This window comes from Panicum virgatum, chromosome 3K (assembly GCF_016808335.1).
Source record: "Panicum virgatum strain AP13 chromosome 3K, P.virgatum_v5, whole genome shotgun sequence".
Classification (NCBI taxonomy): Eukaryota; Viridiplantae; Streptophyta; class Magnoliopsida; order Poales; family Poaceae; genus Panicum; species Panicum virgatum.
The window spans coordinates 62,200,372-62,225,861 of NC_053138.1; the positions used below are offsets into that span (position 1 = coordinate 62,200,372).

The 25,490-nt window shown below is 48.3% G+C and overlaps 2 protein-coding genes and 1 pseudogene across 4 annotated transcripts; 1 reads left to right on the plus strand and 2 right to left on the minus strand.

Moving 5' to 3' along the window:
• Positions 1 to 8,907: 8,907 nt before the first annotated feature.
• LOC120700155 lies at positions 8,908 to 9,924 on the minus strand. The gene has a single exon (XM_039984358.1). It carries the CDS (start codon positions 9,754 to 9,756, stop codon positions 9,220 to 9,222), a length of 537 nt encoding a protein of 178 aa, XP_039840292.1. The 5' UTR covers positions 9,757 to 9,924; the 3' UTR covers positions 8,908 to 9,219.
• A 5,585-nt stretch (positions 9,925 to 15,509) lies between these two features.
• LOC120700156 lies at positions 15,510 to 17,465 on the plus strand (annotated as a pseudogene).
• Positions 17,466 to 19,272: 1,807 nt separating this feature from the next.
• LOC120700157 (translation initiation factor eIF-2B subunit delta-like) lies at positions 19,273 to 23,517 on the minus strand. Of its 3 annotated transcripts, none has more exons than XM_039984360.1 (7): positions 23,093 to 23,517; positions 22,356 to 22,496; positions 21,727 to 22,088; positions 20,704 to 21,448; positions 20,514 to 20,610; positions 20,378 to 20,432; positions 19,273 to 19,494 (listed from the first exon to the last, which is right to left on the minus strand). In XM_039984360.1, exons 1-7 carry the CDS (start codon positions 23,421 to 23,423, stop codon positions 19,456 to 19,458), a joined length of 1,770 nt encoding a protein of 589 aa, XP_039840294.1. In that variant the 5' UTR covers positions 23,424 to 23,517; the 3' UTR covers positions 19,273 to 19,455. The 3 variants fall into 3 exon arrangements, with proteins under 3 accessions (XP_039840294.1, XP_039840293.1, XP_039840295.1); XM_039984359.1 differs by having other exon boundaries at positions 19,273 to 19,608; positions 23,093 to 23,516; XM_039984361.1 differs by having other exon boundaries at positions 19,289 to 19,608; positions 22,360 to 22,496; positions 23,093 to 23,428.
• Positions 23,518 to 25,490: the final 1,973 nt, after the last annotated feature.

Consider the following 25,490-nt stretch of genomic DNA (forward strand, 5'->3'; position numbering starts at 1 on the left):
CAAATTATAGTTCCAAATTATAGGTCGTTTGATTTTTTAATTTCAAATTTGACCATTCATCTTATTTAAAAAATTTGTACATATATGATTAAATTTAAGTAATTCTTGAAGAAGTTGTATTGATAAAGCAAATCACAACAAAATAAGTGATATTTTACATAATTTTTTGAATAAGACTAGTGGTCAAATTTGAAGTCAAAAAAATCAAACGACCTATAATTTAAAACGGAGGGGGTACTAATTAAGCTAGTGGGAAGGGATCATTGCCACAGAGATCGTGTTGAAAAGCAAGAGATCAATGGCTGGCATGATGGAATAATGGACCCTTCTCTTTTAGTACCTGAAGAGATCCAAGGGAGCTTCTCCCCTTGTGCTTCTATTTTTTGTTTCCTGTCATGTGCCGACGACTCAAAGAAGCAGTCTTGGTATCATATCGCTAGCCTGACCAACTGCAACTGCACAAGCTAGCATTCTTCTCCTTGGATGGGCACGAGCATGACACGTACATGAACATTTTTTCGACTTGGGAGGTGAGGTGACAAGAAAGGAGAGAGGAAAAGGTTGCGACAGATGGGCCACAGTACTGTCCTAGCAGTGTTCATATGTTATCTTTTTTTTTCCTGACAGAGTGATGACACACCTTGCGATTTTCCAATATACATCAGGATAGCGTGTTCTGTTCGCCGTACAAATCATGGCAACATTCTTCTGTTGCTAATTTTACTATGGCAGTTTATACATGTGTTAGCAGTAATTTCTTTCTGGTTGAAAATTAAAAGATGTTTTTTGCTCGGCAAAGGAAAGTATATTAATGGGTTTCACCAATCACCATATGCCATACAATTGCAAACAGGCCGTACCATTCTTGTTCACTAGTCAACTACGACTGGATGGTACAGCAGCCACCAACAGAGACCAGCATGTTTTTGTTCTGATGCCCAGGAACACTCTAGCTAGCTATTTAGCTAACCTTCAGCTTTGAGACTACTCCAAGAACCAATGTCACTCCTTGCAACACTTATGGGCCTAAATAGTCTTCAATCTTCCTAAATTTTCTTTTAGTGACTACACTAGTATCCATCAAAGAGGGGTAGATACACAAACAGTACTCAAACATCCATCATAGTCACTGGCGGAGCTACGTTGTGGCCAAAGGGAGCCATGCCCCCTGGTTTTGCAAATTTCCACTAGGTGAACAGTAATTTTGGCACTGTTCATCGGATAGTAGGTTAATTACCACGTCTGCCTCCCCCCCCCCCCCCCCCCGATTTAGTGTTCCAGCTCCGCCACTGATCATAGTGGACTTTTGATTATCTACCAATAAAAAATAGTAACGATTATCATACTGGCATTAATTAATTCTCAAGACTTCAGTGAGGATCATCAGAGCCTTACTTGATGTTTTTTTTCACGACCGTGCCTGAGCATGTATTTTACTTGATGCTTTTTTTTTAGCGACCGTGCCTAAGCACGTATTTCATTAAGAAGAAAGCAGTTTATAGACAATTCTTGATGCGGCCAAACAGAGATTGACCAACACAAGATCACAAAGGACTAAAAATAGAGAAAAAACTGAAAAAACACAAACAAACACCCAAAGACCACAACAAACAACAAGTAGCAGAGGCAAGATGGGGGAGAACACATCCAACCCTACGACCCAAACCAACCTAACGCCAACCAACAACTGAACCTGCTAAAAGAAACTACACCGCCAAAGGAGCGAAGATCGGCAACACAATCAAGGTGGCAAAGCATCCACCCGACCGACCAATAACGACGGCAAAGCATCTGTCAGAAGAGAATTTAAGCCAACGACAAGGCGGCAAAGCATCTGCCAGAGCAGCACAGCGGCAAAGCACCCGCCAACAGACGACCAACGCGACCTGGACGATGCAAAGTAAACAAAGCGAAGGCAGGCGCAGAAGCAGATCCTCCCCGAGAAGAGCCATCGACCACCACCGGCAAGAGCCTCCAAGACAACGCCTCCAAGGAGGGAACGACACAAAGGCGCCGTCGTCATCCGACCAAATGGTCTAGGTTTTCACCTGGAAAGCTCAGGAGGGCATAGAGGCAAAGAGTGATGCCTTCAACAAGGTAAGCGACGCCCGAGGACATTGCTGTCACCCGCCCGCAAACGAGCCAAGGCTTTCGCCTTCACCCCAATCCCAACCAAGTGCCGATGGCAGTAGACGCCGTCGTGCAGGGGAGCCCAACGCAACCAGGACGGCTAGCGGGGGCTGAAGTGGCAGCGACGGCGCATAGGGAAAAGGTGACGCCTTCAACAAGGTAAGCGATGCCCACGGGCGTCGGCGTCACCAGCCCGCGAGCAGACCAAGGCTTTCGCCTTCCCAAATGCGATGTCGACGCGACCAGGAGCACCTAGCCACTAGGAGCCGGCGCCAAGGCCAGGCGCCCCCAGCCATCCGACGCGGTGGCAGCGGCGCGGCCCACGGCCACCAGAAGCGGCCAAGGGCCCAAGGCCAGGCACCCCCGGCCGCCCGAAGCGACAGCGGCGGCGCGGCCAAGAGCCCGCAGCGGCAGCAGCACGGTTTGGGCCCAGGGGCGGCGGTGCCCCCCCCCACTCGAACCGCCGACGGCGGCGCGGCAAGGGCCAGGGGCAGCAGCGCGCCCCCCGCCCAAATCGGAGGTGGCGACGGAGCTCCGGCCAAGGGGGGGCTAGATCCGGCAAGGAGGAGGCCGGATCCGGCCCCAGTGACCGACGGCGGCGAGGCGGCTCGGTGAGGATGCAGAACGTGAGGGCGGCGGCGCGCCGCGCGCTTCCCACCCGAACCGGCGGCGGCGACGAAGATCCGGCCAAGGGGGGGCGGATCCAGCGAGGAGGAGGCCGGATTTGGCCCCGGCGACTGGAGGTGGCGAGGCGGCGCGGCGAGGTTGTAGAGCGGGAGGAGGGAAGTGGGAGAGAAAGAAGAGAGGCGTGGGGGCGCTGGCGAAGCCGACTTCGGCTCGGCCATCAGCCGCCACCGCCGCCCGGATGGTTGCCGGCGGCGGCAGCGGCCACCGGAGGCGGCCCTCGAAGGGACGGTGGGCGGCGGTGCGGGGTGTCCCCCGAGTCGCCCACGGGAGCGACGCGGGGGGGGGGGGGGGGGGGCTCCTAGTTGATGCTTTTAGCCGAGGAGGTTAGGGCTGTTGTTGGTTCTGAGGATGTCCGAGGTCTAGGTCATCAAGGCTAAGCGTGTGTGGACTCTGTCAAAATCTTTATATTGGAGTTTCTGGTTGTTTGGGCTGAAAAAGTTGGCACACATATAATAGACAGTTCTTTACAGGTGGACTGTGATATGCAATGGCCTTGGACCCCATATTTTGTGAGCCAAGAGGCACTGCAAGATGCAGCTCACAGATTACTGATAGATTACTTCAGCTTTATTTTTTGGTATTTATTTAATAGTGCACTCGTTTGTCCTATGCGATTTGGAGATCAGTTTCAATTTAAGTTTTATGTTAAAACGATAAGTGTGTTTTTCATTCCTAATACAAACAAAAATGTAATGGTTTGTGCAATATTATTCGTAATTAAGTCGTACATTGTGCCCATGATGATAGCTACAAATGACTTGAAGCGTTAAAGTGAAGCGATTATAATTTGTGTCATGTCTAAATATTAGGTAGCACAGATGAAATATCAACACATGAATAATGGTGCTCCAACATAATTGGGCCCACATATCAAGTTTAGATCTTTGGGATGAAGTAGCAATGTACGATATTCCATAATTGTCTGATCAATAGTGCTGACCATCTCAAAAGGACTGCTACTGCTGTGAAACTGAAGTGTTTATTTATCTTTTGAGTCTGTGTAATTATTTTTCATAACTGTTTCAGAATAAATTAACTGAGAATCCACACAAACAAATATAGCTGGTTTATAATTGGCATGTGTGAACTAAGAGCATCTTGCTTGCCATGAACAATCTGGTTGGAATAACCAATAATTTGTGAATGAAATTGTAATTTTTCCAAGTTTTATGCATCAACCCGCATGGGAAATCACAAGTATTTCCATAAGAGAGAATGCCATACAAACCATGCACCTTATCCACCCTCGTTTTTTTCATACTATTAATTCTTATTACTTTAAGCTGGACCCGGTAACGCTCTTTCAAATAAATTAAAATCAATCTTCAGAGTTTTTTCCTCCACACAAGAGAAACTTCGTTCAGCCAGTCATAGCCTTTGTTATTACAAAATGTCACTCCTCTTTACTCCTATCTAGTTTTTTTTTGAAACGAACCAGACAGTAGAGCTGTCGATTATATTAAAAAGAAGAAACAACGCCCAGACTGACTAGTGACTAGTGACTAGTGCAGGAAAAGCGTTTGTAACCAACATTCATTCTTGAGTCCACAATAATATACATGGGTAGTTCTTGGAGACTTGGAAGACTGAGGTGCTCTTGATCAGATAGATAGTGATCACTGACGGTTGATTACATTCTAAATTAACCAACGCACTACTACAAAAACGATTTGGAGCAACGCCTCGTTTTTTTATGGGCGGACCAAAAAGTCACCCGTCCCTATAAATGAAGCGAGAGTACTGTAGAAACAGTCCGCCCCTAAAGATGGCATCTGTAGGGGCGGCTGACCCCCTCTGCCGCCCCTGAAAATGGCGGTGTGGGGGTCAGCCGCCCCTACAAACAATCATTTTTAGGGGTGGCTCACCGCCCCCCCACCCGCCCCTAAAAATGCCCTCATTTTTAGGGGTGGCTGAGGGAGTCAGCCGCCCCTACAAATGATTTCTCAATTTATTCGAAAAATTCATTTATTTCAAATGGAGATGCAAAATACTTCAAAACAACGTGTAATTTTTACCATAAGCATGAACTGTCACGTAGAATTGTAAAAAAATATGAAAAATACAATTCAACACGTTTAGTGTTGAAGTGTATTGAATACACAAAGTTAGCCTTAAGTTGTCTGACATAGTAGTGTGACATAGGTATACATTGTTGTTTGAAAACATTTATTCATTATATGCTATGAAATATGTTTTTGATATTTTTCTTATGTTACACATATCTTATTTTTCCTATGGTGAAAATTTTACAATTTTATCATGTGTTTTACTATTTTTTTTTGTATTAATCCATTTTTTTGAATAATTTACAAAAATATTTGTTGGGGCGGGCCGGGCCGCCACCCGCCCCTACAAATCAATTTTTTGGGATGGGCCGGGCGCCCACCCCAACAAATTGATTTGTAGGGGCGGGTGGCGGCCCGGCCCGCCTAAACAAACCGGCCCTATATTACCCCCCGCACCGCCCTCCGCTCCCTCCTCCTCGCAGCCGCCACCTCCCCCTCCGCTCCCTCCTCCTCTGTAAGGATCGATGGACCAAGAGGGGGGGTGAATTGGGCCTTTTTCAAATTCTAAAGCAAGGTAAAACAACCTTAACCTATGCAATACTAGTAGGGCACCAATTCACCAACCGGATAACTAAGCTACCTACACAAACTAAAAGAGATAAAAACAAAGTAAAGCCTAGCAAGGTAGAGCTAAGTTATGATCTCTAAGTCAAGCTCATAAGTAAATTGCATGAAAGAAAATGCTTGAATAAAGAGAGTGGACAAGAGACGACCGGATTTTTCCCGTGGTGTCGATGTGTTGGCACACACCCCTAGTCCACGTTGTGACACTCACTAAGAGTCTTGTCACCTCCCATGTCACCGAGACTTGGGCGCTCACTAAGAGTCTCCGTTCACCATCCCGGCGTGGTGGAGCTCAAGCCACGTACAATCTTCTTCTCCGGGCTCCCACAATCCTTGGCAAGCTCCGCGAGAAACACCCCGATCACCAAGATCGCCTAGGTGATGCCAATCACCAAGAGTAACAAGCTAAGGCCTTCACTTGAGCAAGAACCGATCACCAAGAACGGATGCACACTAGCTTTTCTCTACTCAAGTCCTTAATCTTGCTTCTTGATTGATTGAAAGCACAAGTATGTGAATGATGAAGCTCAAGGTGGCTCTTGACTATGGTATGAGTGTTTGGATGTTGCCTGGTGTCAAGAGTAGGCGAAATGACCCATTGGAGGGGTATATATAGGCAGCTCACACAAATAGAGCCGTTGGAGAAAAGCTGCCAGAAAACTGCGTAGCGCCGGTTAATCCGACGTACCCCCCATTGTCATCGTCGGTTTAACCGGTGAATGTAAACTGCCTCTTCTGAAAACTAGCCGTTACAACTGGGGCAGATTAACCGACGTAGCATCGGTTTAACCGGTGAGTGTAGTTGTCCACTGAACCACTGAAAAATCAAGTCTCTGGACAACTGCACCGACGTTAACTCAAACCTATCGTCGGTTTAACCGGTGAGTACAACTTTTGAATTCCTCTGAAAAAAACCATCTCACTGGTCAATTGCACCGACGTCTTGATTCAAACAGCGTCGGTTAATCCGGTGAATAGAACTTGAATTTCCCTGGAAAAACCAACTCTGGACCAATGCACCGACGTTAAATTCAAACACGTCGGTTTAACCGGTGTATTGAATTTGTCCAGACTCTGCTGACTTCGTTTAACCGACGTATGGAAAATTGAGAGCGTCGGTTAAACCGGTGTATAGACTTTTTCTGATTTTGTCTTTTCTGATTTGAGTCTTGAATGAAATCCAAATATTCTTGAGATATAGTTTGAGAACCACTTATTTGAACTTCTAAAAACCTGAGTGACCATAGTGTGCATCCATTTTCAAATGACCATGTCCATGCTCAAGTTACTAAGCTTTAACCCCTCTTAATAGTGCGATCACTACAAAACTATAAAACCTATACTAACCTAAGTGTCCTTCTCAACCTTGTGACACTTAGGACTAGAAAGATCCTTAGCCTTGACATAAAATTGAGTTGAATACCGAGATCGCCTTTTTGAATAATGAAATTTGAGGGGCCTCTTTTGACATATGACCAAATGAGCGATAATGATCTTTTAAGCTGCACAAACTCATTAGTCACAATAATGGTTGTCATTAATCACCGAAACATACCTTGAGGGCCTAGATGCTTACATCCTCGCAGCCGCCACCACCTCCCCCTCCTCCTCGCCGCCGCCGCCTCTTCCTCCTCGCCGCCGCCGCCGCCACCCCCCTCCTCCTCGCAGCCGCTGCCTCCTCCTCGCAGCCGCCGCCGCCGCCTCCTCCTCCTCCTCCTCCAACGACGATGGGATCCGCCGCCGCCTCCTCCTACGACGCCGGGATCTGCCGCCTTCTCCTCGCAGCCACCTCGACCTCCACCACCGCAACGCCTGGAGCTCGCCGAGGAGGACCCGCACCGTCGACGCCGCCACCAACTCTCCTTGGCCACGACTCGTCACAGCGCCGCCCTCGTGCCTCCTCCAAGCCACACGGTAGGTGCCATTGCCTTCCACTAGGGTTAGGGTTAGGGTTAGGGTTAGGATTAGAATGGTTACTGTTAGAATGGTTAGGGTTAGGGTAAGGGAATAGGGTTAGAATTTCCATTTGAATAGGGTTAGGGTTAGAATTAGTGAACTTTTGTTACACTATGAATTTCGTTATTCATATTTACTCAATGTGAATACTGTTAGATGTTCCGTGGTGGCGGTCGTGGTAGGGTTCATGGCGGTGGTCGTGCGCTTATGGACGATGTTGATGCTCAGCAGCCAGGCATACACTTCCATTAAGAGGTTGGCTTGCCACTGGGTGATCGAACGCGCGGAACAATTCCTAACGTTGTAAGTTTCATTTGTTATTAGTTTCATACACTTTTGCTCACATACAATGCAGCTTCAAATAATTCTAAATTTCATCACATACAATGCAGATTATCAACCTTGTTAGATGGCTTCAAGATGTTGTCGAGGGTTTGGGTGGTACTACTTTTGTGGCTCGACAAGAGCTTGTTCGGCAACCAGATATCAAGAGGGTACATATTTCTTTTCAAATACCTGTGCGACATGCAGAGTGGACCACAATGGTACCAGGATCCTCCTCGACGATACCCATGGTTTCAATTGCCGTTGTGGTTTGAGAGGCAAACATTTGGACAACTTATGAGAGGCTAGCAGTAGAGGCATGCCTACAGCAACTAAAGAATCATGGGTACTTTGTGCCCGACTTTTCATATTTTCGAGTTAAGCAGCTACAGGCGAGAGAATCCAATGTTACTCTGACTACAGAGAGGCTTTGTCATCTTAATCGACAAGACAGAGTATGAGATTTTCTTTTTAGTCATTGTTAACTTTAGTAATGTTGCATTGTTCTTTCAACTTTCATAACGTTATTATCACTTTTTTGCAGGATCTCATTGATCATCAATATACCATTTCATCAGTTAGCTTTCGGGCTATTCTGAATCAAGTCGTGGATACCTTAGGTTTGACTTGGATGGGTGGAGTGCCACGTTTTCTCCACAACTGCAAGTTTCAAGCAAAGCTCTCCTTCTGCAGGGCAAGTCAGCTGAACACTCCATTGTTTGACATTTAATATACATGGATGTATAGCTACTATTGTCATTGAACAGCTTGTATTGCTACTCTTTATCTTTTGAAATTATATTTGATTGCATTGTTATTTGAGTGTTGGATCATATTTATAAAGTGGGAATTCAAATTTTAAAACACTGCGAAACGAATTACTAATTTTTTTGGGCCTGAAATTCATTTTCAGGGGCGGGTCATCGCCCTGCCCGCCCCTGAAAATCCATTTGTAGGGGCGGGTGGGCTTGTGGACCGCCCCTACAAATGCCCGCCCCTGGAAATGGATTTTTAGGGGCGGGTTCGTTTTCCATCCCTGAAAAAAGAGTATTTTTAGTAGCGAGAACTAGCCATGGATTTTCTACCCACCCCTAAAAATATGTTTTTACCTGCCCCTACAAACCTTTATTGTAGTAGTGACGCAAACACTAGAGAACTAGTGGGAGGAGTACATCATGCATGGCACCAAAAAGATAAACGTGTTCCAAAGTGTTATTTCCACACTTCTCTGGGCCAACAAACTGCAACCCCAGCAGCCAGGACAGTAGAGACTACAGAGGCAGCAGCGCATCGATCATATGCCACTGTACAACAGCTTGAGAATATTACAATAAGCCGTTGTACAATCGGCAGAGGGACGTACTTTACACACTAGCTAGTTAAAATAAAGCAACAAAAAGAAAGAAATAAAGAGAAATCCAAAGTACAAAAAAATAAATACCTCATCACGCATCCAGCATTCCAGCATGAGCAACTAATAACTCGTACGTAGCTAGAGCTTGAGGTTGAGATCAACATGCCTCTGCTTCTGCCTCTCGCCCTCCGCGTCGTACCACCACCGCGATCCATCACCGCCATCAGCGGCGTTGCGAGACCCTCCGAGCATCGCCGCCGTGTCGTCGAGGTGCGCACGTTGAGAGGAGCGGCACGAGTGCGAGACCTTGATCGGCACCGCCGCCGCCATAGGATCTGCTTGGCTGATCGGCGGCGCAACAACCATGCCGGGGACGGCGGCGGCGGATGTCTCCGCGGGGAGGTAGAGGTGAGCGTTCCACCCAACGCTCCTCTCCTTCTTGTGCGCATTCTGGTGCCCCCCTAGCGCCTGCGACTTGAGGAACTTCTTGTTGCAGAAGAGGCAAGGGAAGAGCCTCACACCACCTCTGCCGCCGCCGCCGGCGGCGGCGGCTCCATCGCCACCACCAGAAGCCGGGATTGCGGCAGCATGGTCAGGAGGCGGCGAGGTGGGCCCCAGCGTCAGCGACAGGTTGAGGACATAGTCGTCGTCATAGGTGCCGGCTGTGGCCTCCATTGGCTAGAGCACGGCGACCTGAGCTGAGCTGAGCTCTTGGGGGTGTGGATGGCCTCCGGCGAGTGAGAGTGCTGCGACTGATTTGTGTGAATGGAAGGAGCGAGGAGGATGGAGGTATATAATAGGGATGGATGGCTAAGGATTGTGGCAGAAATGGCAAGCCCACCATGTCCTAATTCTGCAGTTGCATTATTGCAAGGGTGAACGGCGTCCAACCACGGTGGGGCCCACGTCAATAGCCATTGGGGCCGGGAAGACGACAAGCAAAGTTTGGTGCTTACTCGCCCAAAAGGAGCTAGGGCGAGATCATTGCCACAGAGATTGTAGTTGGTGATGATCATCGATATCACAATCATGTGTAGTTGCAGGTCCGCCACATGTGATGTTCCATGTACACTTGCAATGACCAAAGTATATTATATACTCCATAGGTAACGACATTTATTTGATGGTAACACATGTGAAAAATAATGAGTTAGGTCCAAGTGCTAAACTTTAGCAATAGCACATCCAAACAGGAGTACTAATAGGGTGGACTAAACTTTAGCAAAGATTACGAGTACTAATAACTGGCTAATAAGGTGAGATAGATGACCTTATCAAGCTCATTTCTGCTTCAATTCCTGCTTGGTGTAAAAAGTTTAACCCAAAGATAATAAGCAGGTCGAGCTATAGCTTGTACCAAAGAGCTTGTTGAGCCTGCTAGTATGAGTTGAGCTCCAGCAATTGGGTCTGGTATATATGGACAAATGGTACGGTGCTACATACCATCATCAAGCTCTAATTGTCCATCATCAGCTTTCTGAGTACAGTACACATCATTGTAGAGCATGGAAGCATTGCATCACACTAGTTGGGAGTTGGGACAGTAGTTACCAGCGATTGTAAAATGTAATTCTTTATGTGTGGGTCCCATGCATGCCTGTGATCTGATGTGGACAATAATAGGCTTTCTTTATGTGACACACAGTAGTAAACTAAAAACTATCAACAGAGGAATGTTGCTGGACATGACACGTACGGCGAAGTTTGAAAGGTGGTCGTCGCTAGCGAAAAAGGGCGGACACAGAGTATATCTATATGTACACACACTGGCCTCTCGCAACCTTTCAGGCCTCTCTCTCCTTTCTCGCGTCACGTCCCAGAGCCCATGTGGGCATGCCCGGCCAAGGAGAGCAGGCTTGTGAAGTTGTGATTGGTCAGGGGCAGCTACCAAGGAGCACGTGCCAGCGTGCCGCATGGTGTCGGCACATAATAGGGAACCCCAACAGGAGGGGGCTTCCATCTCTTCGGATAAAGAAACCAACAAACCTGTGAAAACTACTGCTCGCGGCTGGCCTTTTCTTCCTAGTTTTTCATGAGGAGGGGTCCAGGCCATCATGTGTGTTCTCCTCACATCGTCATCACCTCTCATGATCAGGTGTACACGGTGACTGGTCACTTTGGGGAGGAAAGGGGTTAAAAGTACTTTGCAAATGTTTTTGGCTTCGATGCTTTTGCTTGTACCAAAAATTTCTCATGTTATAGAAATTGGTATATGTCGCTTGTATATCCTTTGAAGCTTTTTTTTTTTGTTTGTTTGTTTCAATCTAGATTGTGAAAAGTAGCTTTTGTGAGCTGATGTGGAAACAGGCAGGCACATTCTTTTTCTCAACCTCTACAGTTTACCACCCTAGTTTGTCACAATCCAACTCTCTACCAGCTTTTGCCACATCGCGGCACTCAATTGACGGGGGATTAGACAAGCTGTGGCAACATACATGAGTACTTGTTTTGGCCGATTATGAGCCGCTGCCGGCATCTCTATCTAGTCTAAGTTGAAGCACGACGAGAGAAATAATATAAGCCGATAAGGCAATCTAGGCAACGAGAGGCAGGAGATTAACGGGTAATGGCTCATCTCATCCAGGCTTCCTTAACATACACGTATCCTTGCTCCTGTGTGAGCATCTTTGCTAGCCAAAGCAAGCAGGGCATCTTGGCATGCTTGATTCAACCACCAAACACCACGCCGCCGTACAAGTCTTGTTCACGAGTCAGCTGCTGCAGGGTGGCACAGCAGCGGCCCCGGCCAGGAACTCCACAGTGCACGGCGTTCGCTGTAGAACAGTAGATGCCTAGGAACTCTTCAGCTTTACTAGGTGAAACAGATGGCTGGGAAAGCAACAGAAAAGGTAGGTAGGCTTTCCTTGGAAAGAGAGAAGAGAGAAGCTTTTCAGCTTCTGGGATACCCTCGTTCTGAACCCACTTTCAAATTTACAATCAGTTGAACAATATATGAGCGAATTTCAGGTCCTTCCTTGGCGAGAAAACAAATTCAAGGTCCATGGAGGTTCATGGGAACATCTACAATCTGCAAGACTGCCAAGCAATGGCCTTGTTTGGTTTTTCTAGCGCACACCAGCCGAGAAAAGAATTTGTATGCCTAAGTACTAAATGAAGTCTATTTACAAAATTTTTTAAGAGATGTGTATAACTTTTTGTGACGAATCTAATAACAGTAATTAATTGATGATTTGCTACATTGATGCTACAGTAATCATCTTCCAATCACGCGGTCAAAGATCTCATTAGATTCTTCAGGATTCCTAGCGCAGGGGTTCTGGAGTTGGTTTTGTAAACTGTTTTTATTTAACACCATAATTAATGGTCAAAATTTCCTAATACTCTCTAGCACAAAGAACCAAACATGGCCAATAATCGACCACTTGTCAGAGTCTCGTCTAGCTCTTTCCTCTGGTCAGATTATATTAAGGGAGGGGAGCTGCCATGACAGACCTTTGCTCCCAACAGCTTGGGCAGAGATGGACGCCAACAAGACCCCAAATTGACAACGATGGCTGGCTGCCAAGTTGACAAGAGATCGGGAAAAATTCCAATAGCTTACCGGCTAGCTGTTGAGAGCTAGCTTCCCCGAGAACAATCATGTCCTCGTCTACTCGTGCTGATCCAGCTGAAGATCCTATCTGAGCAGAGGCCCAGGTAGCGACAAGGCACGCTCCAGGACATGGACACCCAACAGTGGCGGCTACAGCCACAATATCAGGCTTCAGAGATTCAGTTGTTCATCACGTTTCCAGACAGTTCACTGACTGCCGCCTGTGCCGGGGACCGATGGCTGCCGGAGGCGACGACCCCGATCGGCGTAGCAAGGCGACACCAATGCTGGGCTCCCCTCTGGCTCTGGCAAGCTGGAAATAGGCAGCGTTAAAGCCGAGCGCCCTGGCATCAACCCTACCAAAGATGCCCATTAGTGTTTGCCATTAAACAAGGACCATATACGACATCACTTTTCATCAAACAGCAACTGCACAATTGCAGTGATCCACAGCAAGTCGAAACAGATGATTGGATGAGCTCCAAGATGACTAAGCTAGGGAGATAGCTCTAACTCGTAGACATGATATTGGCCTTGTTTGGATCGGCAACGATTCTAGCACGCACACATCCCGAAAAAAGAATCTCGCATGCATGAAGTACTAAATGAAATCTATTTACAAAATCTTTTTAGGAATGGGTGTAACTTTTCGCGACGAATCTAATGATGATAATTAATCGATAATTAACTATAGTGATACTACAGTAACTATTCTCTAATCGCGCGGTCAAAGATCTCATTAGATTCTTCAGGGTCAGGTCCATTGCTGTGGATCGACACCGAGGTGGGGAATGGCTGCACCGCTGGGCATCTCTTGATGGCGGCAGGAGACTGGTGTTCATGTGCGCATAACACCAGAAGGTGACCAGAGATTGCAAATGATGACGCATAACGACAACGTTCCCAGAAAATGTACGGAGGGTTAGGTTGTGAACTGTGAAGGGGGGCCAAAATGAGGGCGCGTTTAGTTCCCAAAAATTTTCAACCAAAAATTTTCACCTCCCCTTTAAACATATGTATGAAGCACTAAATGTAATTAAATAACAAAACTAATTACACAGTTTGGATGTACAGGACGAGACGAATCTTTTAAGCCTAATTAGTGCATGATTAGCCATAAGTGCTACAGTAACCCACATGTGCTAATGACGCGGTCAAAGGCCTCAAAAGATTCGTCTCGTGGTTTCCAAGTGAGTTCTGAAATTAGTTTTTTAATTAGTGTCCGAAAAATCCTCCCGACATCCGGTCAAATTGCTGATTTGACCTCCAAAAATTTTTGCCGAGGGAACTAAACGCAGAGCTAGGGTTGGAACGGATGAGCTGAAACCCATCATTCATGGGAATTCAGGTTTGATGCCTTGACTCGAGGATAATGATTATATGGCTAACAATCAACCATTCTTTGGAAACCAAGATGCTATTTTTTTCTTAGTCTAAGCAAAGCCTGCAACCATAATGGTGCTTGGTTTTAGCATTCTGTGCGCATGTGAGCGCTTTGCTCCAAGGCCCATTCTACGTACAGTCAGAACAGCAATCCTTGCTGGCAGGGAGTTGATATTGAAATCAGCCTAAATGATTAAGTACTCCATGTCAGTGCAACCGACCAAACTATGCAGGTTATGCACTCTACAAAATTTCAAATAAAAGGAAATAAAATCATAACCAGACGACATTAGGTAAATCGCTGCCCAAAAATATTCCTTATAAATGGATAAAAGGTTGATCTATGTGACGATCACTGTGTTCGGCAGCCAGCTCCAGCTCCAGCCCAACAGTAATTTCCTTTCACACCACTCCAGCCACCAGCTCCAGCCAGCCCAACAGTATTTTTCTCTCACACCATTTCAGCTCCAGCCTCCAGCTCCAGCCTGCCGAACACAGTGAATGAGAAAATTAGAGCAAATGGTAGTGAAAATAGACAAGCATGCACGTATGATACAAAATCATAACTAATAAGAGAACGGTATTAAACTTCGATAATGCTGGAAGAGTTCGATTATGCTGGAAGAGTAATAGTTTATGCTTCCATTACCAATGGCAGATGCAAAATTTTATAGTATTTCAACTCAAAACACATAAAGCAATTACAGGGGAGAACAAACCATTTGATGGTTGCAATAATGAAATCTCTAAATACGATTCTTGCAACAAAAGAGGGCACCACGTCGTACCACGTCATCGAGAAAAATCACAACCGTCGATCCGGCGACCAACGGCCGGCGGCTGGCCGAGTCCCTCATCCCCGCGGCCCGCTCCTCGCGGCCGCTGGTCGAGGGCACCACCCGCTGGGCCGAGGCTCCTCGCCCGCTGCGCCCGCGCCGTCCTCCGCCGCCGTCCGAGCCGTACCGCCCGAGCTCCGTCCGCAGAGGAATGGGGGAGGGAGGGAAAAAAAGGAAGGCCCGGCGCCGCTGCAGATTCACGCCGCTGGTGAGGCCCGACGCCGCCGCAGATCCACGCGGCCACGCGCGGAAGGGCGGAGCTCGACGTTGCAGCTCGCCGCCGCGACCGCGCCCACGCAACGCCTGCGCAGCGCCGCCCGCGCCGATGCGCGCCGGCCAAGGAGGAAGGAGGAGGAGGAGGGAGGACCCGCGCCGCGCCGTCGGAGCTCGGAGCCCGTTCGCCGCCATCCGACCCCAATTTGCCGCCGTGCAGCCCCGATCTGCCGCCGTCCGGCCCCAAGGGGAGGAGCGGATTCGCGCCGGGCCAAAGCTGAGGCGGCGGCAGCTGAGCACCCGAGGCGGCGCGGCGTAGACGACTTGCGGGGGCGGCGCGGGTGGAGGCGGCGGAGGAACAGGAGAGGGAGGGAGGAGGAGGGAGGTGCCATGGAGAAGGAAGAAGGAGAGGGAGGGGAAAGCTCGAGAGAAACGGGGGCCGGGCCCGGAGGGGAAAAGGAAAAGAAAAGAGAGAGACACAGAGAGCGCGCGCGCTCGCAGCCCCGTCGCTGTCACCGCCTGGCTTCCTCCTTACCTTGGTTCGCGCTGCGGTCTCGTGAGAACAAGGTCGCCGTCGCTCCAGGCCTCCGATCCATCCCGTCCGATCCATCCGCACGTACGGTTACACCGTCGCGCTCGCGCCATTACCCACCACAGCTAGCTAGCCCTGTCGATCGCCTGTCTTGGCTAGCTCCTCCCACCTCCGCAGCTAGCTAGCAATCTACTCGTAGGCAGCTGCAGCCAGCGCGGCCGGCCATGAGCGTCAAGCAGCCGCCGCCGTCCTCGTCGACGGCGGCCGCCTTCTACGCGACGCTGGCGTGGGGCTCGACGACCTGGACCACACGCTGGCATCGTCGGCGTTCCTGTCGCTACCGTCGCTCTGGGCCGCGCTGGCGCTTCTCCGCGCCGCGCACGCCGGCCTGGCGCGCCTTGTCGCGTCGCTCCACCTCCCAGCCGGCGCCGCCTGGCTCGACGAGTACATGGACGAAGCGTCCCGGCTCTGCGACACATGCCGCGCGCTCCGCCTCGGCGCCGCAGCCGTCGAGGGGTTCGCCGGCAGCACCGCCCAGCTCGTCTCGCTCCTCATACAGGCGCCGGCATCCAGCCCTCACCTCTCGCGCCAGGTAATAATAATTAATAGGTGCCTTTAATTTCTTGCTTGCTCGATCGATCCGTCTCCATGCCGCTCTGAAGCAAGCACCATGCCAGCAGGTGGCGCGCGCCATCAGCGTGTGCAGGAGGGAGGCCATGGCGCTCAAGGAGGAGAACCGCGCGCTGGTCGAGGCGCGAGCGCCCGCCTCCGCGAGGGCGTCCCCGCCGACGCCAAGCTGGGCGGCTTCAACGGCTTCCGCAGCGTGCTCTGCGCCACCAGGATGCTCACCACCTTCCTGCTCACGCTCCTCTCCTGGGGCGTGCTCCACTACCGGGCCGACCCCAGCGCAGCCGCCGGGGACTGCGCCGCCTACTTCGGCACGGTGTTCGCGTCGGCGCTTGCCCGCGCGCAGCAGCGCGCGATGGCGGAGGCCGGCCGGTCGGTGGCCTCCGCGGGCGGCGGCGCCGGAGTGATGATGCACGAGTACCGGCGCGCGCGCGGCCGTGGAGGAGGCCAAGGAGACCGCGGAGCGCGGAGGCGACGTGGCGGCCGCAGCTGCGGAGGTGGGCCTGAGCGCGGGCGCGCTCCGGGCCGCGTGCGAGGACGTCCGGGCCGCGGAGAGAGATAGAGAGAGAAAAAAAAGAAAACGGAGGAAGAGAAAAAAGAATAAGAAAAAAATGGAGAAGAAAAGAGAAAAAAGAAATGAAAATAAAAGATGACGAAGAGAAAAAAAGAGAAAAAGAAATATGTTTGATGAAATGGGATGGTAGTTGGAGGACAGGGAGCAGAGAAGGGCCTCGCCGCGCATGACCGCCGCCGAGAGGAAGAGGCATGTGGAGGGCACCCGCTCCGCCGCGAGACCCGTTCCCCTCCGCCTCGGAGGCGCATCGCCATGCGAGGCCGCCGCGCGAGGCCACCGGGAAGGGACAAGCACCGCGGAAGCAAGGTGCAGCACGCGGAGATCTGGCGCTGCGGAGGGGAGGCTATCGCTGCATCCGCCGGGGGAGAATGAAAGCAAGAAAGGGAGGGAGGGAGGGAGAAAGAGGGAGCCACGGCCGGCCGGAGCTGCGACGGTGCGGGCGGTGGAGGCGGCAGAGGGAGGGAGGGAGAGAGTAGGACGGTGAGAGGGCGCCGGGGTAGAAAAAAAAAACTTGACGTGTGAACCTCGTGCCCATGACTGGAAGTTGTATAGACGATGTGACAGAGAGGACAACTGGTGCTGGAAAACTGAATACAGAGGAGATAATCTCTGTGATCACAATAAAATATTCCTTTTAGATAAAGTATATCGACTACCACAACAGAAGAACAAAAAAAAATGTCCATTTCAATAGTAAAAATATGATCCTACATAATAATAATGTCACGGTAATAGAAAATCCAAAATATATACTATGCATTATTACAATATGTACCATACGAAACCTACCGTCAACGCATTGACAAGTTATGCAATGGGCAACCCAAACTAAAGCTTTGCTACCCAACAAAATTATAAATTCAAACTCTCATATTTATTAATTGCCACATAATTAAAAGTCCAAATCTCCTGACTTCACAAATACATTAAGCTAATCAGCTAATTGTGCTCCACCCTTCGTAATAAATAATTTTTCCCTCCTTTCACCACAATAAATATAGCAAAAGAGAGTCATAGACCCATTTCGATACTAAAAACAATATATACCAAGCGTAACAAGGGCCTGCCTGACCATGACAACTATGAGAAAATAACAAATCAACAAATTTATCTTACCTGCGTTGCTTTAAAAAAAAGGGTTTTTTGGATTCATGTCATTGCAATTTTCGAAGTTATGAGATATGCCATTACAATTCACCTATTTCGAAACTTGCCATTACAATTCTCTCATTCTTTGAACCGTGCCATTTTATACATCTTTGATGCTCTTAGACCCACTCGCAGACCTGTGTATTTTCGTATGGTCCAAAATACCCCCTGGTGCTTCTCTCCTTCACTCACTGACGTGTGGGGCCCACACGTCAGCTTCTCCTTCAACCTCTGGTGCTTCTTCTTCCTTCTACCTCCAACACCGGGGCTGGTGGCCCGCCCGCACAGGACTCCTCCGGTGGCCGCCCGCCCGCCCGCCCAGGAATCCTTCCCGGCGACCTGATGCTCATGGTGGAGGTGGAGGCGCCGCACGGGTCCTCGTTATGTGCGAAGATGGCGTGGCGGCCGGGGTCATGCGGCGGCGGCCCGCGAGGCCGAGCGCCTGTGGCCTACAGGGCTCGCGGTGACAGCAGTGTAGCGTCCCGTGCCCCCGAGCGCCCGCGGCCTGCAAAGGATGCCGAGGAGGAGGAGGACGAGGTCGTAGGACGCGCAGCAGGAGAAGACCCGCGCCGAGGCATGGAGAGGGGAAGGCGGCGGTAGCCGCAGGTCCCGTAGATCAGCCCGCAGGTGCAGGACGCAGTCCCAGCCTCGTGCAACATCTTGACTGGCTAGTTGGGGACAAGACGAAATCCGGCGAGGGGAAGGGTCGGCCGACGGCGAGGTCAGGTTGGGGAGCACCAGGGCGGCGAGCGCTACCTTTCGGTGGATGCTGGGGTGGCCGGGAAGGGGGTCGCTGGCGGTGGCCGAGGCTCGGCGGCGGTGCTGTGCGGCGGCGACGGCACTCCGGCAAAGGGAAGCGACGGTGATTGGGTGGACAAGCTTCAGGAGGTCGGGTGCGAGCTAGCTATGGGTTGATGGGGGCATAGGGAAGCCGAAGGGTGGTCGTCAGCGTGCACAGGGCTCGGCGGCGGCAATGGTGGTCGGGGGCGAGCTTGGCGCTCGCGCAGGGGCTTGAGCTGGCCTTTAATAGGCGCATGAGGGGAAGGGAGGAAGGAGCGGCACGGCCAGGCACTCGGCATTAGGCGCCGGCGAGGCGTGCGGCCACGGCAGCGTTGTGGAGCGGCTGGCATGGGAGGAAGGGAGGAAGATGGCGTGGGGCCCAAACGTCAGCCAATGGAGAGAAGAGAGGCAACAGGGGCATTGTGGACTATACGAAAATACGGAGGTCTGCGAGTGGGTCCAAGAGCATCAAAGACGTATAAAATAGTACGATTCAAAAAATGGGAGAATTGTAATGGCAAATTTCGAAATAGGTGAATTGTAGTGGCATATCTCAAAACTTCGAAAATTGTAATGGCATGAATCCAAAAAACCCTTAAAAATATACATTACCTAGATACAATAATTAGTATATGTACGAACTAAGATCCACATCAACTAAAAAATATGATTTTAAATACAGGGTCTGCGCGGCAAAGCCGAGGGCCTTTCTAGTATAAACATATGCTCACACCAACCCCCTACCATTCCACCAAGACAGCAAAACCAGTTAAAATTATCATACCTCGAATTAAAGAAGAAAAGAAAATAGTGGCTTCTATATCCATATGTGCTCCCTACGGTACTCTCTTACAATGACTGGTACACTAGTAGGTGGGAGCTGCGACAGCAAAACAGGTCATCAATTCAATGGTTCAAATGGTGCACGGTTAACTTAAATATCGTAAACAAAACAATATGAAGATATCTTATCACTGGATTAGTTGCCTGTAATAGAAACTTTAATGTAACCAAGAAAAAAGGCATCCCAAGAAAAAAGAGTAAAAATGGACGTGCTAGTCTACTAAATAGATCAGTAATGCTTTTATAATGGAGGAATGACAACTAGTGAAAGTAAATAAATTCGAATCAGGTTTCCGCATCAGTCTCAATCACCACTGATGCATTATGAAAGTATGAAACCATACATCATCAAACATAATAGTGCATCCATATTTTCAAAATGTAATGGAAATCAGTAAATAAAAGTACTGACATTAGAGCAGAGTTGCAACAACAACCAGAACATGTGTGTTTGTAGGAAGGGTACACATCATAACTAATTAGCATAAGTTTTAATGCAATCAAGAATTTAATGGAAAAAACAACTGTTAATATGGCTAACATTATGAGGTTTGCGTTCTTTATTGCAAGAGGGGAGACAAATTTGCAGCTGAAAGTTATATAATCAAAGTGGAACCCCCCCCCCCCCCCCCCCCCCACCCCCCCCCTAAAAACATCCCTTTCTAGTTGACAGTTTGTTCAGCATATGGTTAAAGGAACATCAGAATGAAATGTTAGTAGCACTAAGCTGGCTGCAACTAGAATGAATGTAATACGATTTGCTTAAAAACGCAAAGAGTTAAATGAGAAGCCGAAGCACATCTTACCATTCCATAATCTGTTATGAGCATCGAAACATAATCAGAAGGGGTGATGTCATACCTGGAGGTGCATGAAGTAATTTGATTATACACAGATTAAGAAAAGGATTATGAACAGCACTGCAGGAAACAACACACATACTTAAGATTCAGAATATGAAGATTTTCGTTCTCAGCCCGGTTTTTGAGATGAGTCAAACTTTCACCCCCAGGAACTCTTGAAATAGCATCTGGGTCACCTGTGAGAAGATAGCATATCATGTCTCGTGCAGTTCCTTAACAGTAGAATAATTAAATAACTTATAGTAATAAAAACAGCAAAAATAGGATACCAAGTTCATTGAAGCATATAGAATCCAGTTGAACCCTCTCGTGGAACTTGTATGCCTCACAGCACATCAAAACAGGAACTCCAAAAGCATGTGCAACCATAGCAACAGAAGATGTCCCAACTCTGGAATAGACAGTACCGTTTGATAATACTGAAGAGGCGCCCAAAAACACTCTTGTAACCTCATGCATGATGTATGATACAGCATTTATGTGTGTGTATGTGCAGCTGATACCCTTTGCAACTAATCGGCGCAATAATCCTTGTCCCTCAAGGTTTGGACGAGAATCTACCACCACAACACGAAATTTCTTTCCAAGTTCATGAGCATGGTCAAAAATCATTTCAACAACAGAGGGTGACCCATATGTCAATAGCACATCGTCATCTCTGATTTTTGTGACAGCATGACTAACAATGACCTTGCCGGCAACTATTATCTTCTCATTTATAAAACGATCGATGTCAGATTGAAGACTAGCTTTAGCTTCTGACTCTGACAATGCAAGTGGTAGCTTGGCAATCCTGTTCTTCAAAAACTTAATAGCATTGCCCATGCTGATTGAGAGGGGCCTGCACTCAATGAGAAAGGACACATAGCTACTGATCTTAGCAGTAAGATCTCTACTGAGAATTTTTTCTGCAGGCGTGGAGTAATCATTTATTGCCTCCTTGAATGCAAGAAGCATTGCTATGCAACGATCATTGCCACCAGATATGTCACCAGATAAATATTGAAGTCCAACCTGAAATGTCCCAGGGGGATAAGACACTTGGTTTTCACCATAACACCAAACAATTAACCAGTCCTATCAGATAAATACCCTCTACTGAGACACGCATGAAAAGAAAAATAAAATTATGTTGACACCTATCTGTTTCATGTCAGTTATATTACCAACAGAATCAGCAATGTAGGATGGAATAAATCACCATTTCAAGGTTGCTCACTATAATTTTTATTTTTAATTTATTTGAACAGAACTATTTACAGTATATTGGCAACATGGTAGTTTATAGTTACCTTATACACAGAAGGATGCATTAAATCAGGTTGAAAAAACTTGGACTCCAGTTCAGGAAGCTGCATGCCATGTGCATACTGAGGCAGATGCCTGAACAGTTCGACTCTGTTTCGAGCTTCTGATTGGTTGACAACTGAACGCTTCTTTGCTTTCACCACCCGGTGTACATCATCAAATTGCATACGGGGTTGAGGAACATCTTTTTTTCTATCTTTGTCAGGCAGGCGTTCGTCAGTCTTTTTATCAGAAGCAGCCGGAGGGTTAGCTTGGGCCACATTTTTCTTTAGAGATGCCTTTCCTGCCTTGGGTTGCTTTGATGCTTTGGTGTTAACATCTGACGCCTTGGCCGTTGATTTTAAACCTGCAAGTTTCACACATACATAAAGTTCCTTTCTGCAAATGGGCCAGGTGAGCTACTCTGAATCTGAATCTGAATGATACCAAATGCAAACAGAGAACCATAGCACACCGCCCTTTTATCCAAAACAAAACTCCTCAGTCTTTTCTTCATGTAAAGTTTTACTTCAAAGTTCCTTGATAAGCTGGTCGGGGTTAAGTGTTTTATGTTGGTTGTATATATTCACTGTGACAATAAGATAATGTAAAATAATGAGAACAAGTTAACTACCTGCCTCCTTTGCAGCAGCTTTGGCAGCACGCTGAGCCTCCTGAATAGCACATCTCTCTGCTTTAGAAAGCTTTGGTTTCTGTGGAACTGAAGTAGGATCGCCTTCACTCTTTGTTTCAGTGAGGTCTCTCTTGTTTGGTTCTGAAACAAATAACAGAAGAAGGTTGTGCAACGGATGCTGATGAAGACGATGTGCTGTTTACATTCTCATTCTCTAACAAGCATGATCATACAACACAATCCATTTTCCACAATACATACTGCGCACGAAACCGGCAATTTGCACATTTTTATTGAAACACAACCAATGATTCATCGTGTATCTTGATTGCTACCGGCTGCAAATTATTTGGTAATCTATCCCCATCATAATACATAAAGACCCTAAACCCTAACATGCATGGAAATCTTCATAGGTAACATGATACTGCTTTGCCAATCATAATACTGGTTTGAAGAACAGCCATCAGCAATTGTTGGTCAGGCTGAAGCAACTAGGTCTCGCCCTATCCCTGTGTGAATATTGTTATTATTTTTTCATACTATAGGCTTGCAATTACTAGTGTCGAGCAATACAACCAACTATACCTCCACATATGAATGAATGCTATAACCCATATACTGAACCGAACATAGTCAGATACCAAGATTTATGGACACACAGCAGATTGAAACTATAGCAATCGCGTATTGTGAAGAGCGAAGAGTGCAAAGCTGCGAAATCGCATAGGGGGTACCTGGCAGCGCGGGCGGGGGCGGGCGCGCCCAGGACACGTCCACCTCGTCGTCGTCGTCGCCGAGGTCCGAGGCGGCGTCGAGGAGGGAGGACGAGGCCGGGGGCGGGGAGGACGGCATGAGGGACTCGGACCCGGGCGCGGGGAGGTGGTCCGGGATGAGCGGGGGCGGGATCATGACGGGGGATAGCCCGTCGGACGCCGGCGGCGACGCGTCAGGCGGCGGCGGCGCGGCGGCGGGCCCGGGCTCGGCGGAGGTGACGAAGCCCACCTGGCGGAAGCGCGGCTCCACCCCGCCCGAGGAGGAGCGCGGCGGCGGGCGGCGGATGTCCATCCTCGGCGCGCCGGCGGGAAGGGGGAGGGGTCGAGGGGAGCGGGCAGCGGCGAGGGTTTGGGTCGCTGGGGTTTCTCCGTTCGCACGGCGGGGCGGGGGGCGGGGCGGGGCGGCGACTCGCGGGGAGAACATAAGACCGGAGGGGAGCGGGGGGGGGGGGGGGGGGGGGGGGGTTTCGGCCTCGTTGTCGTGTTCGCGCCGCGCGCAGTGGGCCGTGGGCTCCCACGCGTGGCGGGTTTCGAAGGCCCAGTAGCAGCGCTGCGTAAAGAGAGATCAATGTGGCCCAGTGAAAGTTGATGCCCGTTGGCCCATTAGTAGAGGCTGGGCCACCGGAGGCCGTGGCCCATCCCAAGGCGGGCCGCGATCCGTCAGTTTCTAGACTTTGCGGCCCAATTCGGACACCGCGCCTAGAGTCCGTGTCATGTCGTGACGTGATCAGTAGTAGCAGTCGGTTGGTTCCGCACCAATTATGAGACCAACTCGACTTCAAAAAAAAAAATTTATGAGACCAACTCACTCGAGTGGAGATGTGACAATCCAAGTTTTATGGGCTAAAACCACCCAGTTATAATATAATTTTTGTTTTTATGTTTATTTAAAAATTTAAACCATGATTGCTATAGCAAGGGTATTTTTGTAAATTTTGAAAAAGTGCAGGGTCCTTTTTATAAAATAGTTTTGAATAAGGAAAAATTTCAAATTTTGTGAGGGGTTAAAGTGCATGTTTTGTTTTTCACTTTTACCATCATAAAAAGGTATATTTTATGCTTAGGGCTACCCTTGCAATTTTAAAACTCAAGTTGTATTCTTTGACATTTCAAAGAATTGACGCATTTCAAAATAGTTTTAAATCCTTTGACCTAGCGAGTTTTTGCCCAACAGGAAAGTTGTAGATCTTACAAAGTTACACAACTTTCATGTTGAACACTTTTTCATCTGAGCCCTAGATCAATGAAAAATTTTACTTTTCAATTAGGTCCCTAAGATTTTGGAAAATCACAAAACCACCCCTGCCTCTATCTTCTTCCTTTCTCTGCTGAAACAGGGGCGCCGCCCTCGCCGCCGGTTTGCCCCGCCACTGGTTCTGCCACATCTAGTATCAAAGCCAAAACATACACACCAGAGGTTACGATGAACTTTAAAACTGTTTTTGGAATAAAAGATGTGCTCAACAAAGTGTTTATAAAACTACGTTGGACTCATTAAGGATTGTGCTTAGATCGTAAAGCCCTAGGGTGATGTTTTTATGGGTATTATAAGGTGGCTATTAGTTGAATATATTACTCTGACTTCCAGCACTACATTTCTGTCAAAACTTACTTTTGAGCACAATTAACTTTATATTCTGTAACGACACACTCGTCACTAAGGTAAGGAGGTAAGGATCCTCAGCCAACTAAGAGAGCTTGGCCTTCCCGTCGGTGATGCGAACCGAACGTTGTTTCTCAAGTAGTGGCCTACTTGAGGTGCTGCCAATATACCAACTTCGATTGACTATATTGGGAGTAGTTGGTTCAGCGCAGGGTATGGCGATCACTATGCATACCCCCGTTTTATACGGTACTCTCGTGAATATGTTACTGATGTGACGTATGTTAACATCGTCCGTACGGCGGGAATTGTACGGATGCTATTTTTATAGTGAACAGTAATGTTTGGGAATGCTTTCGTGACGTGCTGGCATGAAAGGTTCATGAGATATATATGTGCTATGTGTTTTCTGCAGATATACTAACCATGATTCGATAGATTAAGAGCGGTTAGGAACCATCGACTAAATATTATAGGGAGATGCGTATCTGTATTTTGCCACCGAAACTAACCACGTAAGGCCAAAGATATTTGGCAGTTACTTTTGATTGTGAGGACGATAGAATGTGCATGCATTGTTAAACCTTGAATGCTTTAATTCTTGTTTAAGTTAGTAAATATTTTGAGCATCTTTCTAAGGATCTTTAGAGTGTTTTATCTTGTTTGATTGGTTAATAAGAGATTTGGTGAGTGCCTTGTTCTAAAACCTCGAGTTTGTTGACCTTAGGAAAAGAAAACTAGTCGTGTTTAGCTATC

Bases quoted from the DNA above. Each gene is read 5' to 3' on its own strand.
- LOC120700155 (XM_039984358.1), bottom strand. From the start codon at position 9,756: ATGGAGGCCACAGCCGGCACCTATGACGACGACTATGTCCTCAACCTG.
- LOC120700157 (XM_039984359.1), bottom strand. From the start codon at position 23,423: ATGGACATCCGCCGCCCGCCGCCGCGCTCCTCCTCGGGCGGGGTGGAG. The intron at 22,089-22,355 runs GTAGTTAACTTG...TGAAACTTGCAG, and splicing joins AGCTGCTGCAAAGGAGGCAG to GTTTAAAATCAACGGCCAAG. The intron at 20,433-20,513 runs GTATGTGTGTTG...ATGCACCTCCAG, and splicing joins CTTCATATTCTGAATCTTAA to GTATGACATCACCCCTTCTG.